Source organism: Triplophysa dalaica, chromosome 21 (genome assembly GCF_015846415.1).
Source record: "Triplophysa dalaica isolate WHDGS20190420 chromosome 21, ASM1584641v1, whole genome shotgun sequence".
Classification (NCBI taxonomy): Eukaryota; Metazoa; Chordata; class Actinopteri; order Cypriniformes; family Nemacheilidae; genus Triplophysa; species Triplophysa dalaica.
Genome location: NC_079562.1, coordinates 11,860,630 through 11,872,755, shown reverse-complemented (window position 1 = coordinate 11,872,755; position 12,126 = coordinate 11,860,630). Strand labels below are relative to the sequence as shown.

General features: G+C 38.1%; 1 protein-coding gene across 1 annotated transcript in view; it reads left to right on the top strand.

The window, feature by feature from the left end:
- The first annotated feature begins 3,259 nt into the window (after positions 1-3,259).
- LOC130410292 (inactive N-acetylated-alpha-linked acidic dipeptidase-like protein 2) overlaps positions 3,260-12,126 on the top strand; it is a 174,673-nt gene continuing 165,806 nt past the window's right edge. Inside the window, exon 1 of the mRNA XM_056734890.1 lies at positions 3,260-3,427. Coding sequence (XP_056590868.1) covers positions 3,385-3,427 — 43 coding nt within the window. The 5' untranslated portion in view covers positions 3,260-3,384. The remainder of the gene's footprint in view (positions 3,428-12,126) is intronic.

Sequence of the window (12,126 nt, the reverse complement as noted above, 5' to 3'; positions counted from 1 at the left end):
ATAAATGTGTCCTGGTGAGAAAAAATATAATGAGATTAGCAATTACTCATCTAGAAGAGACATTATCAAGCAAAAGTAATGGAAAAATAAAACATGTTCAGTTAAGAGTATAAAAAAATGTGTGATATTCTAACATGATTGACAAAAGGATTTCATGAAAGGGAAGGATAAAATAATAAATCTGCCAAAAATGAAAATTCTGCCTTTTCTCACGTATTTATTAATACATATCTCTCTTTGTGTGTGCAATTCTACGTGTATAATAATAACACACAGGCAGCTATATTGTCAGTTTCTTGTTTCTGTGACTCTTCATGTGTGTGCCAGGTGCTAATCTTGCTATCCCACTTATCCACACGTCTTGTAAGCATTTCAAGACATCGATTGGAACTGCTATCACATGACAGTGGATTATCACAGTACCATGGGACTGCAGCGGTGATGTTCTGCCCCCCACTCTCACTTCCTGCTGAGAGTATTAGCTGTGTTTCTTTGCAAACATGCTAACGCTAGCAGCTTGATGTTAAATCTAGAGAAAACCAAGCTTAAATGCTCTAACTGCTCATATTAACACAGGTGTTATGCCACGTTCGGGACGAACCCCAAAATTGTTTGTGAGGAATTTTAATTTTGCATTAGTAACGGTAACCGTGGATACTAGGAGAAACCATGATTACCAATAGTAATTGTAATGGATCATTTTAGTAGTTTTCATAAATATTGATATTGATATGAACCATATGAACGAAAGCTACAGTCTAAAGCCACTGCATTGGGACACTTGTATTGTATTCTCAATTTATGAGGATTTGTGAAGACTACTGTTATCTGCTGTCGCGTGAAAGAAAAAGATGGATACAAAATATCCCTGCTTGCAAAGAAGAACCAGCAGAAAATATTCGTCCCCTCTGCTCCACATTATGTGGTAAGCTCTTAATCATAATTACTGGGCTTTGGTGAATTCACTTTTTGTGTCCTTTCAGTAGAGTACAGACACTGCCAGAAATGCGAGTCTCTGAGTCTCTAAGCTTCTATTGATTTATTTTCAATGTGTTTGTGTTATACAAAGACCTGGAGGATGAGGACAAGGAAGAGGCCCGGGTGATAATATTATCAGGTGCATCGTAACATTAAGAAGCGGCAAGTGAACGTGAGCCAGGAGCTCATCACTTGGAAACCATGGGAAGTAACTGGAGACTGCAGCAGCATCTCTATTCAGCAGACCCAAAGATTCTCATCAGGGTTTTAACAATGAGGCTACGACAATAGGCCTGAAAGTTTTTTCTTGTAACACAATAAAGGCAGACATGTTTTCATTACATTACGGAACAGTGGTAGGCATGCTTTGGTAATTCAGTTAAAATATTTATGTTGCGAGAATATTTGATGTCTATACACAGTGAGTTGATGCAGCTTTTCCTTAAATCTGATGAATATTAAAAAACGGTAGCTCTGTAAACTGAAACCACTCCACTTTAGTGAATCGCGTACCGTGGTAACCTTTCAGTCTAATGCTTGTTTCAAAGGCTTATCCGTGTAGAATGCTGTCCTCAGAGAGGAGGATCGGGTCACATTGTAACTCATTAAACACAGAGGTCGCGGTTCGGACCCTCTTGTTAAACCTCTTTACGCTTGGTCTGTTTATTTGGGCGGCTGGAAGATTTGCATTCTGCAGATCAAAAGATTTTCATATTACTCTCAAAATACTGTCTCGATTCAGAGGTGAAATGCCTCCTCTTCGTCTCTAATGAGCTGCTCTGTGTGCCGTCCACAATGTCAGCTTTGCAATTCATAATTGTTGCTGCCCACTGAAGACGATCCAAAGAGTTTTGTCTCATGACTTTTATGAGCTCACACTACTCGAGCACTAAAATTGATTTAAAGGTACAGCCTAAAAGCGGCTTTATCCAGAAGTTAATATGTTGCGTGTTTGGTCTGAGCAGATGCATCATGCCCATTTAAACAGAGATGGTGTGCCTAGATTAAGTCCAAAATATGGGCATTATTAAGAAAATGCCAGTAATGCTCCATGCCAAGACAATAATTGGCACTCCCTGTCTATTTCAGTTACAATTTTGCTTGGTTTATTAAAATTAATATATTAGATTGGTCCCACAGCATTCTTCAAAAAGCATGTCCCACTAAACAATGAACCTTATATATATAAAATAATGATGGTTTAGATTTTTTATTTCATATTACTCCATAAATATCCTAAAAATGAAGCTATTTGAATAAGAATTGTCACTGGTGTAAAAAGTAAAAAAGCCATGTCTTTTTTTCGGTGACATAATATTGAAATTACCGGTTTGATAACTGTGTTTGTTCGATTTTTAGTTTAAGAAAGTGCATCCTATTAATTAAAGGTCCAATGTGAAATTGTCAGGTGATCTATTGACAGAAATGCAATATAATATACTAATCAATGTCTTCAGAGGTATATAAAGACTTTACATAATAAAGCCTTATGTTTTTTTACCTTAGAATGAGCTATTTCTATCTACATACACCACGGGTCCCCTTGCATGGAATTCTCCATGTTGTTTCTACAGTGGCCCTAAACGGACAAACAGCTCTATAGAACGTGTTTCGTAAATACGTTATCTCCTTCGGCAAAGAAGCGAAAACGTGACGACATTTTTGTTCTGTGTCAACCTCTGTAGTGCTTTCGAAAGGGATGTCGCTTAATTTCATACACTGGACATTTATACCGTCTTAATTTCTCCGAATCATATTTGTCATCATTTGTGAGGCTTCAGTCGTTTATGAAAGTAATTTCGAGGACTAAACAAAGCATAACAGCGATGATTCATACCGTTGGGCCGTTTTCTGGAGTTCCACTCCTTCTTGGCTTCCTTGTCGTATCTGCTTACAAGGCAAAGATAAAGTCTGAATCGGGATCCTATTCCCCTTAGGGGAAAAGAAGCTCTAAGTTTATTGTTGTTTCTTTGTCTTTTCCTCTTAAAATTGCCATTTAAGTTGCAATTACTTCCCAAACACTATGAAAAAGCGAACAATAAAGAGCCAGTGCATTTTCATATCCCAGGAGGTAACTCCCAGGTGAGTAACTGAAGCATTTTTCGCATTAAGTAACTGTTTTACCATCCAACAGAGTGAGTTTTAGAGCTGGTGTGTCCAGTTTCAGCAGGTGCAGGCGGCACAGCGGGGTGGAGGTGGCGTAGAACAGGTTGGGTAAGTATAGGTGAGCCAGGAAGCAGTTTATGCTAATTTGTCAACATGAGAGGAAATCCTCCTTAGAGTCGTGTTTGGGAGAGCTAGACAGAGCTACATGGGAAGCTATTAGATAACCAATTCTCCTGTCAGCCACCTCACAGTGGGAGAGAGAGAGAGCGAGAGAGGGGGAAGTTAGAGGGAGTTCTTGCAATGGTGGACACACAGGAATTCCATTCAAACCCAGCCCTGCAAGGTAAATGTTTATATTGCCACCCCTTTTTCTCTGTAATAAACGCAGCGCTTGGTTCGCTGTCTGCTTTGTTTGAACAGGGACTTTGTGCAGGTGCCTCCTGCTCACTGCTGCATGTTAGACTCACGCAGAGAACAGTCTGTTTCCAATGGCTTATGCAAGGAGCCTCCTGGGTTTTCTTAGGTAATGTTCATTAGGTGAGCTGGTACGGGATATAAATCAAGAGGCCAGCTGTATTTTAATTTCTCTTTCGCTGCTGTGGAAGAATCATAGTCTGGTGCTGTGGTTTTGCATAGATTATTGCATTGGTAACTTAAAACATGAAGGCTTTAGGGTTAAGGAAGAGCAGTCACAGGCTACGGGCTTGTCATTTTGCATTTTAATGTTAAACGCTAATGTGTTTTTATTAGCATAATGTTTCCTAATGTGTTAGCTTGTGTGTTCATGGCTACTACTGTAAGAACATTTATTAGGGCAGACTGGGGATGTGAGTGGATATACTGGGCTATAATAACTGCATGTGGACCTAGAGAAAGTTACTGACCTCTTTTGTGTCCTGAATTTGTGGGAAAATAGGGTCAATATATTTAAATGATAAATAAAGGTTTGTGGACTCATGCGACTCGAGTCACTGTGGACCAATAATGGAGGTCCCTACAGGCACAAAAGCTTATCAATTTTACAGAACAATCATTTTTTAAATCTAAAAATGCATCCTACGATCTTTAGGTTTAGAGGTTAGGTTAGGGGATAAAATATACAGTTTGTACAGTAAACAACACATAACACCTATGGACTGTCCCCAAGGAGATAATAAAACATACATGTGTGTGTAGTTGTGCTATATAATAAGAAGCGATCCATAGGAAATGTCATTGGCTTTATATTGCAACAGGTTATCACTAGTTTAAGGGTTGTGTTTATATGCTTCATTTGGGTGCGATCCCTGTGACGTCTGTGGATTTCAATGCTACAGTAAGCTGTTTTTATGACTCATACAGTATTTGCATTCCATCCAGATATTTTATAATTCCCCTCTTAATCTCAAAAGTGGACATGGCTAAGGTGAGTGCACACGTGTGCGTCTCACCTGTACTGTTTAAGAGTCGGGTCACCTTGTCCACACTTGTTATTTTCATGAAACACATTCCTCTTCCTGTCCTGCCCAAAGGTCACAGGTCAAGAGGTGTACGCCTGATCAGTTTCAGCAAGTGTATTCATTTCCTTTGTGGCAATGTCTCCCAAAGAAAAGACATGAGGAATACAGAACGACTCTCAAATCAGAATCATCCGTGCGTATGTCTTTAGAATAAAGCAGTGAGGAATGGATGATATAGAAGTGAATTGTGAAGGAGAGCTGCTGGCGAGGAGGTAGTGACCGAGCCTTGACCTTTTTCTCACGCAATGCTACCTGACACGCTGCTCAAAAGAGCACATCATCATTTCTTTACATATCACCTGTCTTTTTTGTCTTACCTTTTGAAATGCGATCTTTTGAATTTCAAAGAAAGAGAGGAAACCAATGCTCTATCTTGGTATTTAAACCCCGGTGGGACGTCCTTTGTTATCTGTCTTCAGAACGGTTGTTCATCGGCCATTGATAAGCGTAGCTCAGTGCACCTTTGGTTTACAAAGCTGGACAGATATCTAAATATACTTCACTTTCAGTGCACCTGTTTCACCTCGGTCAGCACATGGAGTGCAAAGAATGGACAGATTCGGTGCTGCGCGAGAGATGGTGACCTCTTTAGCTCCTCTATAAAGTAAAAGACTATAGAAACGAAACACGTACTGTAGAAAGATTTAAGAGCAAAACTTTACTGTTTTAAAGGAATAACTAAAAGACCTTCATTTGCACAACCTTCATGAGTAGCATTCAGTTATCCTTGTGTTGTTCAAAACCTGTATAAGATATTTTGAAAAATGTTTCAGTTGTTTTTTGTTGCTATACAAAAAAGGTCAAGTGGGTTCTAATGTTGTTTGGTTCCCAACATCCTTCAAAATATCTTCTTTTGTGTTCTGCAGATGAAAGAAAGTAATACGGGTTTGAAACGACACCGTGTAAATGCTGGAAAAATTTTCATTTTGGGGTGAACAATCCCTTCAACTGGATAATTTTGTCATTTAATATACCCAGTATTCAATTTATATATTTATTCAGCATTTTTTTTTGTCATCTGACGTGCTTTCAGGCCCAGTCTTCTTCCAGTCCCGTTCCATTCAGTGAGTTGTTCCCTGTTAAAGATCACGTAAAAGTTCTGCATGATCAACACCAGCCTCACAAAACAGCCTGAGTCAATTCACACCGTGTCACCTCGCGTTTCTCGGTCCGCTCTGCTGCAGGGGATCAAACAGTGAGGAAACATCCCTTTCAGGCCGGCCGGGGATAGGACAGGCCTTGCAGGACAAATGAGGTGGTGTCTGCTAGTTCAACAGAGCAGGTGTAAATAGCTGTTTGTTGTGTTACAGTTAAGCTATTTTCTTAGCGTGAATCTTGCACATGACACTGTGCAGCTGTTGTCTCGAGCACTTATTCATGATATTCCTTTAACAGTCAGAATGTAAAATAATGTATCTCCCCATGCTAGTTTTTACAGATGAAAAACTCTCCATGGATTCGTGGAGGATTTGTCAGTTTTGTAATAGATTTTGAAGGGCGGAAAAGTCTACCAAGAGACGAAACGCAAATAGATCGCTTTGCACCGTGAGTTGCTTTGAAAAACTGTGCTCATGTCTCTTTAAATGTGACAATTGAAATAGTAACAGATGTGAAGGGTTTCTAAAGCATTGGATATTGCAGGCTCTCATTTGGAGTCACCCCTCCAGATATTCTGCTAATCCCGTCTCGAATTGAATCCACCTGCACTGTTTTAATGCCTAAAGCACGGAGGTCATTTTGTGCTTGTGGATATCGGCGAAGAGCACAAAGATGTTTTAATGAACAGTCGTTTAAATGCCTGAGCTCACCCATTTAGAGAAAGGCGATGGGCGATTTGGCCCTGCTCAATTTGTCAGCTAAATAAATGCGGCAGAGAACTGCACTAAAAAAATCCCCAAATGTTTTGACTGCATGTGCTGTTAATTCTCTGCTCTTTCTCTCAGGCTGTTGAATACAGCATAGTCATTTTCATTTTGGCATATGCAATTCGTCCATCATTTCTACTTTATCTGATTTGTATTCTTACTCTGTGTGAACTAGTTAATACTCAACCCTCGAACAGGTCGAGAACTCTTAGTCATTGTTACACAAGTTCGAGTGACTAAAAACAAGCAGTGCAGAATTCAAAATACAGGTGAAACGGCAAATAAATATAAACACAATGCAATGCAGAATTCTAAGTATACTATAAATATAAATAAAGCTGTAAGAAAGTTTTTCTTATAATGATAAAATAATAATAAACACATGCGGTGCAGAATTCAAAATACAGGTGAAACAGCTGTAAACGAATAAGGAAATGAAAAAATGATCCAAATGAAGTTCCTTCATTTTAATACAGTGCATCGTGGCCTATTTTTAACAGATTATGCTACCTGCATTAAAGGAAACAATTTATGGAAAACATTGAAGAAAGAAATTATAATTCTCTGATGCAACATTGCATAGATCCAAAAGCCTGCGTTTTGAGCAAAAATCTTATTTTGTGAAAGATACATTACAGATTCACGTAAACATACAAATCGCCACAAATTCTTTTGTTCTCGTGTGTGTCATCATGACTAGTTGTTATAATGTCTGTTTCATCATGAGACACACAAAAAACAATGATTTCTATCAAACTCAAATTATTCTCAAGTTTATTTTGTGCATATGTGTGAATGCACTTCTACCTGGATGGCACATTGTTGGAGACGGCAGTTAGTCTTTATCCTTCTACTAACAGATTTACGAATGTGTCAGGAAAGACCCTATCATCAGCTATGACATGCTTGATTGCTAATGGAGCTAGGGGTGTTGAGCCTGTCAAACAGCAGGTTTAAAAGTTTGGCTGAGTATCATTCCCTATTAGATTCAGCTCTTAGCAGAACAGAAGAAATTTCATGATGAGATGTTATGGCTAATGTTACACAGATTTTAGAAATGTCCCTTTGTTATGATGTCATTTTCTCAGGGCTTCTAAAGCGGTCGATTACCACTGGTAACAGTAAAGCCCATTGCACATTGACTCGCACGTTAAAAACTAAATACGACCTCACATCATCACACTTAACAAACTGCCTCAAATATTTTCGTCCGTCATTTAAAAATCATTCTGGATTTGATTTTCTGTGTTTTTCACATCTGTAGCAAGCATTGTGAGAGGCCTTTTTAACAATTCAGAGACACCGTACAAACGAGCGCCAAATACGAAAAAACGCATAGAAAAATGTAGGACTGTATGTGCAAATATCTTAAGAAATATCACAAAAACCTATTGATCACATGACATAGCTGTAGAGAAGGGAAATCTTTCCGATTCAGAGTGTGTTTTAGCTGCAGGGTCAATGCATAATGGCACTTTGTGGGTAAGATGGGTCTGATTTGTCCACCCGTCGTATTTCTTATAATAGTACTTCCAAAAGGGCCAAATGATTGCGTAATCTGCTGTAAGTTGCAGTCAAAAGAGAATTCTTCCATTTGTCCTACAAAATAACATTGCAACATTTTATAGGCTGTGCACTTTACTGTTTCTTGAAAGAAGTTCGGTCTTCCTGCTGCAAATACCAGTCACACACTTGGCCTAATGCTCCAGCATCAGGTGACCTTTTCTCTTGCCGCTCTATTGTGTGGTGAGATCATCAACTGTTCTTATTTATCACGTCTTTTTTCATAGATGTGTTAACCTCACAGCCTGCCTTTCTAAAACCTTCCTTTAGCCTATAATTATCATCCTTGCCAGCTTTTTAAGACTACACTATAGTGATGTTTTTATGCTATTGGTCTTGTGTTTCAGTTTAAGTAGCTGAAGCCCTGTCTTTTTCAACACATACAATTAAGATGAACAATGTTCAATGTACTTGTAGTAATTCATTAATATTTGTCAATGAGGTACATTGTTCGACCAGCCTATACTTTCTGTTGTTTGCTTGTAAATGGTGAAACAGTAGTTCAATAAAAATGTTCTCTCAGCGTCAATGAAGAGTCATTAGCAGAGAATAATGCTTCTTGGATGTGCCACTTGTTTATATTTACTGCATTATAGTGCTGGAAATCATGCAATAATACAATGCTTTGTGACGTCTGTTGCATAAATACTGGAATGGATTTTTTTACGTTTATCTCAGGCCTTTGTTGTGCAGCTCTCTAGATATAGATCCTGGTATTCAGATGTATTGCCAAATGTCTTTCAAACTAAATATGAAATTTCGTGAAGTGCAGAACAAACAAGACCTATATTAATTCTAGTAGAGAAGACTTTAAATGTTCTCTAATTCCTCTGGGACTTTACCTTTAATTTTATGAGGTATTTGTTCATGGTCTGACATTATCAGAAGTGATTATAATGGTGTTCAGAATGAGTAGCTTAAACGGTTTGATTTAAGATGTTGTGGTAGGCTTTGTATAATATGCATAAATCATGTCTGAATGGATTTGCATTATAAAAGAACATTTCAAATTTAATAGCTTAATTTGACAGAACTATAGAACAAACATAATCAAAATAAAACATTGCGTAGCAAAACATCACTAAAATGACACAACAAGTAGATATATAAATTGATCAATGTTCTCTTTCTTGCCAAAAGTTTTGAATATGTTTATGTAGGTAATCTGACAGGGGACTTGGCCTTGGGGCCAATTGGCTCAAATAATTGCACAAAAAATGGTACAGCAGTGATGCAAATTGTAGGAAAACTCTAAGTATAATTTATTAGCACGGGGATATAGATTTAGTTTTTAATGCAATGGCAATTTCTAGTATAAGTAAAGTATGAGTTGTTAAGTGTTTTTTGGGGCACTATAAAACTTTAATTTGCGAGATATTTAAAGTGACAGTTCACCCCCAAACTAAAATTGTCATCATTAACTCACCCTCTTGTCATTTCAACCTGTATGACTTCTTTCTTCTGCAGAACACAAAAGAAAAAGGTTTTGAAGAAAATGTTGTCAAGCGGCTCCCATTGACTTGCATTGGTTTTGTATCCATATACAATAGGAGTGAATGAGTGCCGGCCCGGCCCTGTTACCAACTCTCTCCAAAATATCTTCTTTTGTGTTCTGCGGAAAAAAAGAAAGTCATATAGCTTTAAATTGTAAGATGTTAGTAAACTGGTGAACTATCCCCAAAATGTATGTAATGCAATAAAAGATTATATTTAGATATGAACAGATACATTTGGCTCGCCTTAACAAGTTATATACAGGTATTATTCTTTTGAAAGAGAAAATAGTCATGGACAAGGACATTGGGTTGTGGTGGGACAGACCTTTTGAATTTGAAACTAAAATAATAATATAATAGATGTATATCAAATACATTTAACTGATATTTCAAAATGGAAGGGAGGACTTTGGCCTTGGCACAAATAAATGAAGGTTACGACCATAGCCACAGTCTTTTTCTCATATCAGCCTGTTTAATGAAAATATGGGTCATCTCACTCAATTCTGCTGCCTCTCTGTTCTCACTCTCCTCTTTGAAATACATTTGCACAATCTTCTCCTAAAGGACATTCAGTTCAACTTAACGGGCAATAATTTAACTGAATTTGATCGTCAATGTCCTTTCTAGAATAATTAGTGATACATTAATAAATATTTCTGTGATTCTTTTAAAAACAGAACATTGCCACTTCATATATCATCCACACATAATGTCTCACACACATAAATGTGTGTTTTTACTACAAATGTCTCAAAGGCGTAGTTCAAACCCCCCAAAAATAATATGGTTATTTACTCACCCTTGTGACATTCCAAACCTTTATGACTTTATATCCTGTGCAGAACACATAAGAAGATATTTTGAAAAATATTGATAACATTTGATCCCAATTGACTTCAATTGTATGGACACAAAACCACCGAGACATATCTCAGAATATCTTCTTTTGTGTTTCACTGACCTAACACCCAACGGGAATATATTATGACAGATACTAAATGCAACCAGCCCATCTAAATTGTTCAGTTCCTGAGTGCCTGTTTTACACACTTTGTATTAAAAGTAATTTATCGAACACTGTAGTTTACTGTCATGTGATGATTCGTGTGCTGTCAGCTGGTATTGTCTTTTAACGTCTTGCGCATTTCAGTAAAAGATTGATGATTGTATTGTCTGGCCCTATAAGAACAGGCGTCAGACCATAATCAAAGATGACAGATTTTTTGCATATTCACTTCCTCACCAGCAGGTTTTTGTAATTTACAGACGCTCCCTAGTCCTCTTCTTTGCAACAACGGTGGTTTCTCAACGTTCCCTTTCAGAACAATTGTGAATGATTCCTTTGGATGTGTGCATTCAACTGACAGACCAAAGAGTCTCATTCGCTTACCACGAATTACAAAACATCAATTATTTGTGACAGCCTGGAAGGCTTACGCATGCCCTCATCACATTGTGCAGCGACAGTCATTGGCGATGACGTTTAACCCTGTTTAAAATTTGCTATTCCTCTCCCATCTAGTTGTCATTCTCACCCAAAGTCTTTTTCAACATGGGAATAGAATTCAAATGAAGCCACAAGCTCTTAAACCCAATGAAGACAGCAACAAAGTCACATGATTTTTTACAAGGTGTTTTGGCTGTTCTTATTGGCTGAGACCGTCATTTCTTTCACATTTATTCCCTCTTTGCAATGCATTCTACAATAAATCATATCCTTCGAAGAGGAGGCAGTGAAAATGGCAGGTCCCAGAGGATTCACAGGTGACCTCTGACTCTAATCTGCAAGTGCCTGTCAGGTATCCTTATTCTTTATTTTACTCTAAAGCAACAGCAGTTTCGAAACGCCAGCCCCGCATGAACCCTTCCGTCTGCACAGGGAAACCAATATGATTGACAGTCTCAGCGTGGGGAAATATGTCTCCCATCATATTTTGAGCAGGATTCCTTAAAATGCAGGGAAAGGACAGGGCTTATCTTTCCCTAACAGCTGTGCATGGCCTTCTTTAGCATTCCGCAGTTCACACCTAAATATGTGACAATGCTATTTGTTGTGCTTTAAGAGCTTGCTAAAGAGGTCAGATATAAACAGCTTTGGCATTGTGTCAGACTTTTCTTTTATTATTTATTTTATTTGCAACAATTTTCCTCACTTGAACGACTACTGCTTATCTAACCCACTGGCTATTTCGCTTACATTATGCATCACCTCCAGCTTTTTGTTTTTTTCAACGCCATGCAGGTTGTGTTCAGGGTCGCAGTGGTTAGTGTAATATATCTGTGTTTTTCCTTCATTAAAGGGCAAAACATCAGATACAAGGTCTACTGAAAGCATCTTTATTCACCAAAAACATTAGGAAGTAGCTCTGATACTGGTAACATTTAGAAAAATGACATTGTCCTTGCCAGGTATTAAAGGTGTATTGTGTAAGCTCTGAAATATGAAATTTGCAATTTCTTTAACACTCCCTTGCTCTGGCATTAGTTACCAGAACAGACAGCCCCGCCCCCCAGAAGCTATTGGACGAGCCAGTGTTGATGTGTCTGGCTATGCTGCCTTTACATGCTCTCGGAATTTCGATAATTCCCACTTCAGCCTGGAAATAATTTATTTAC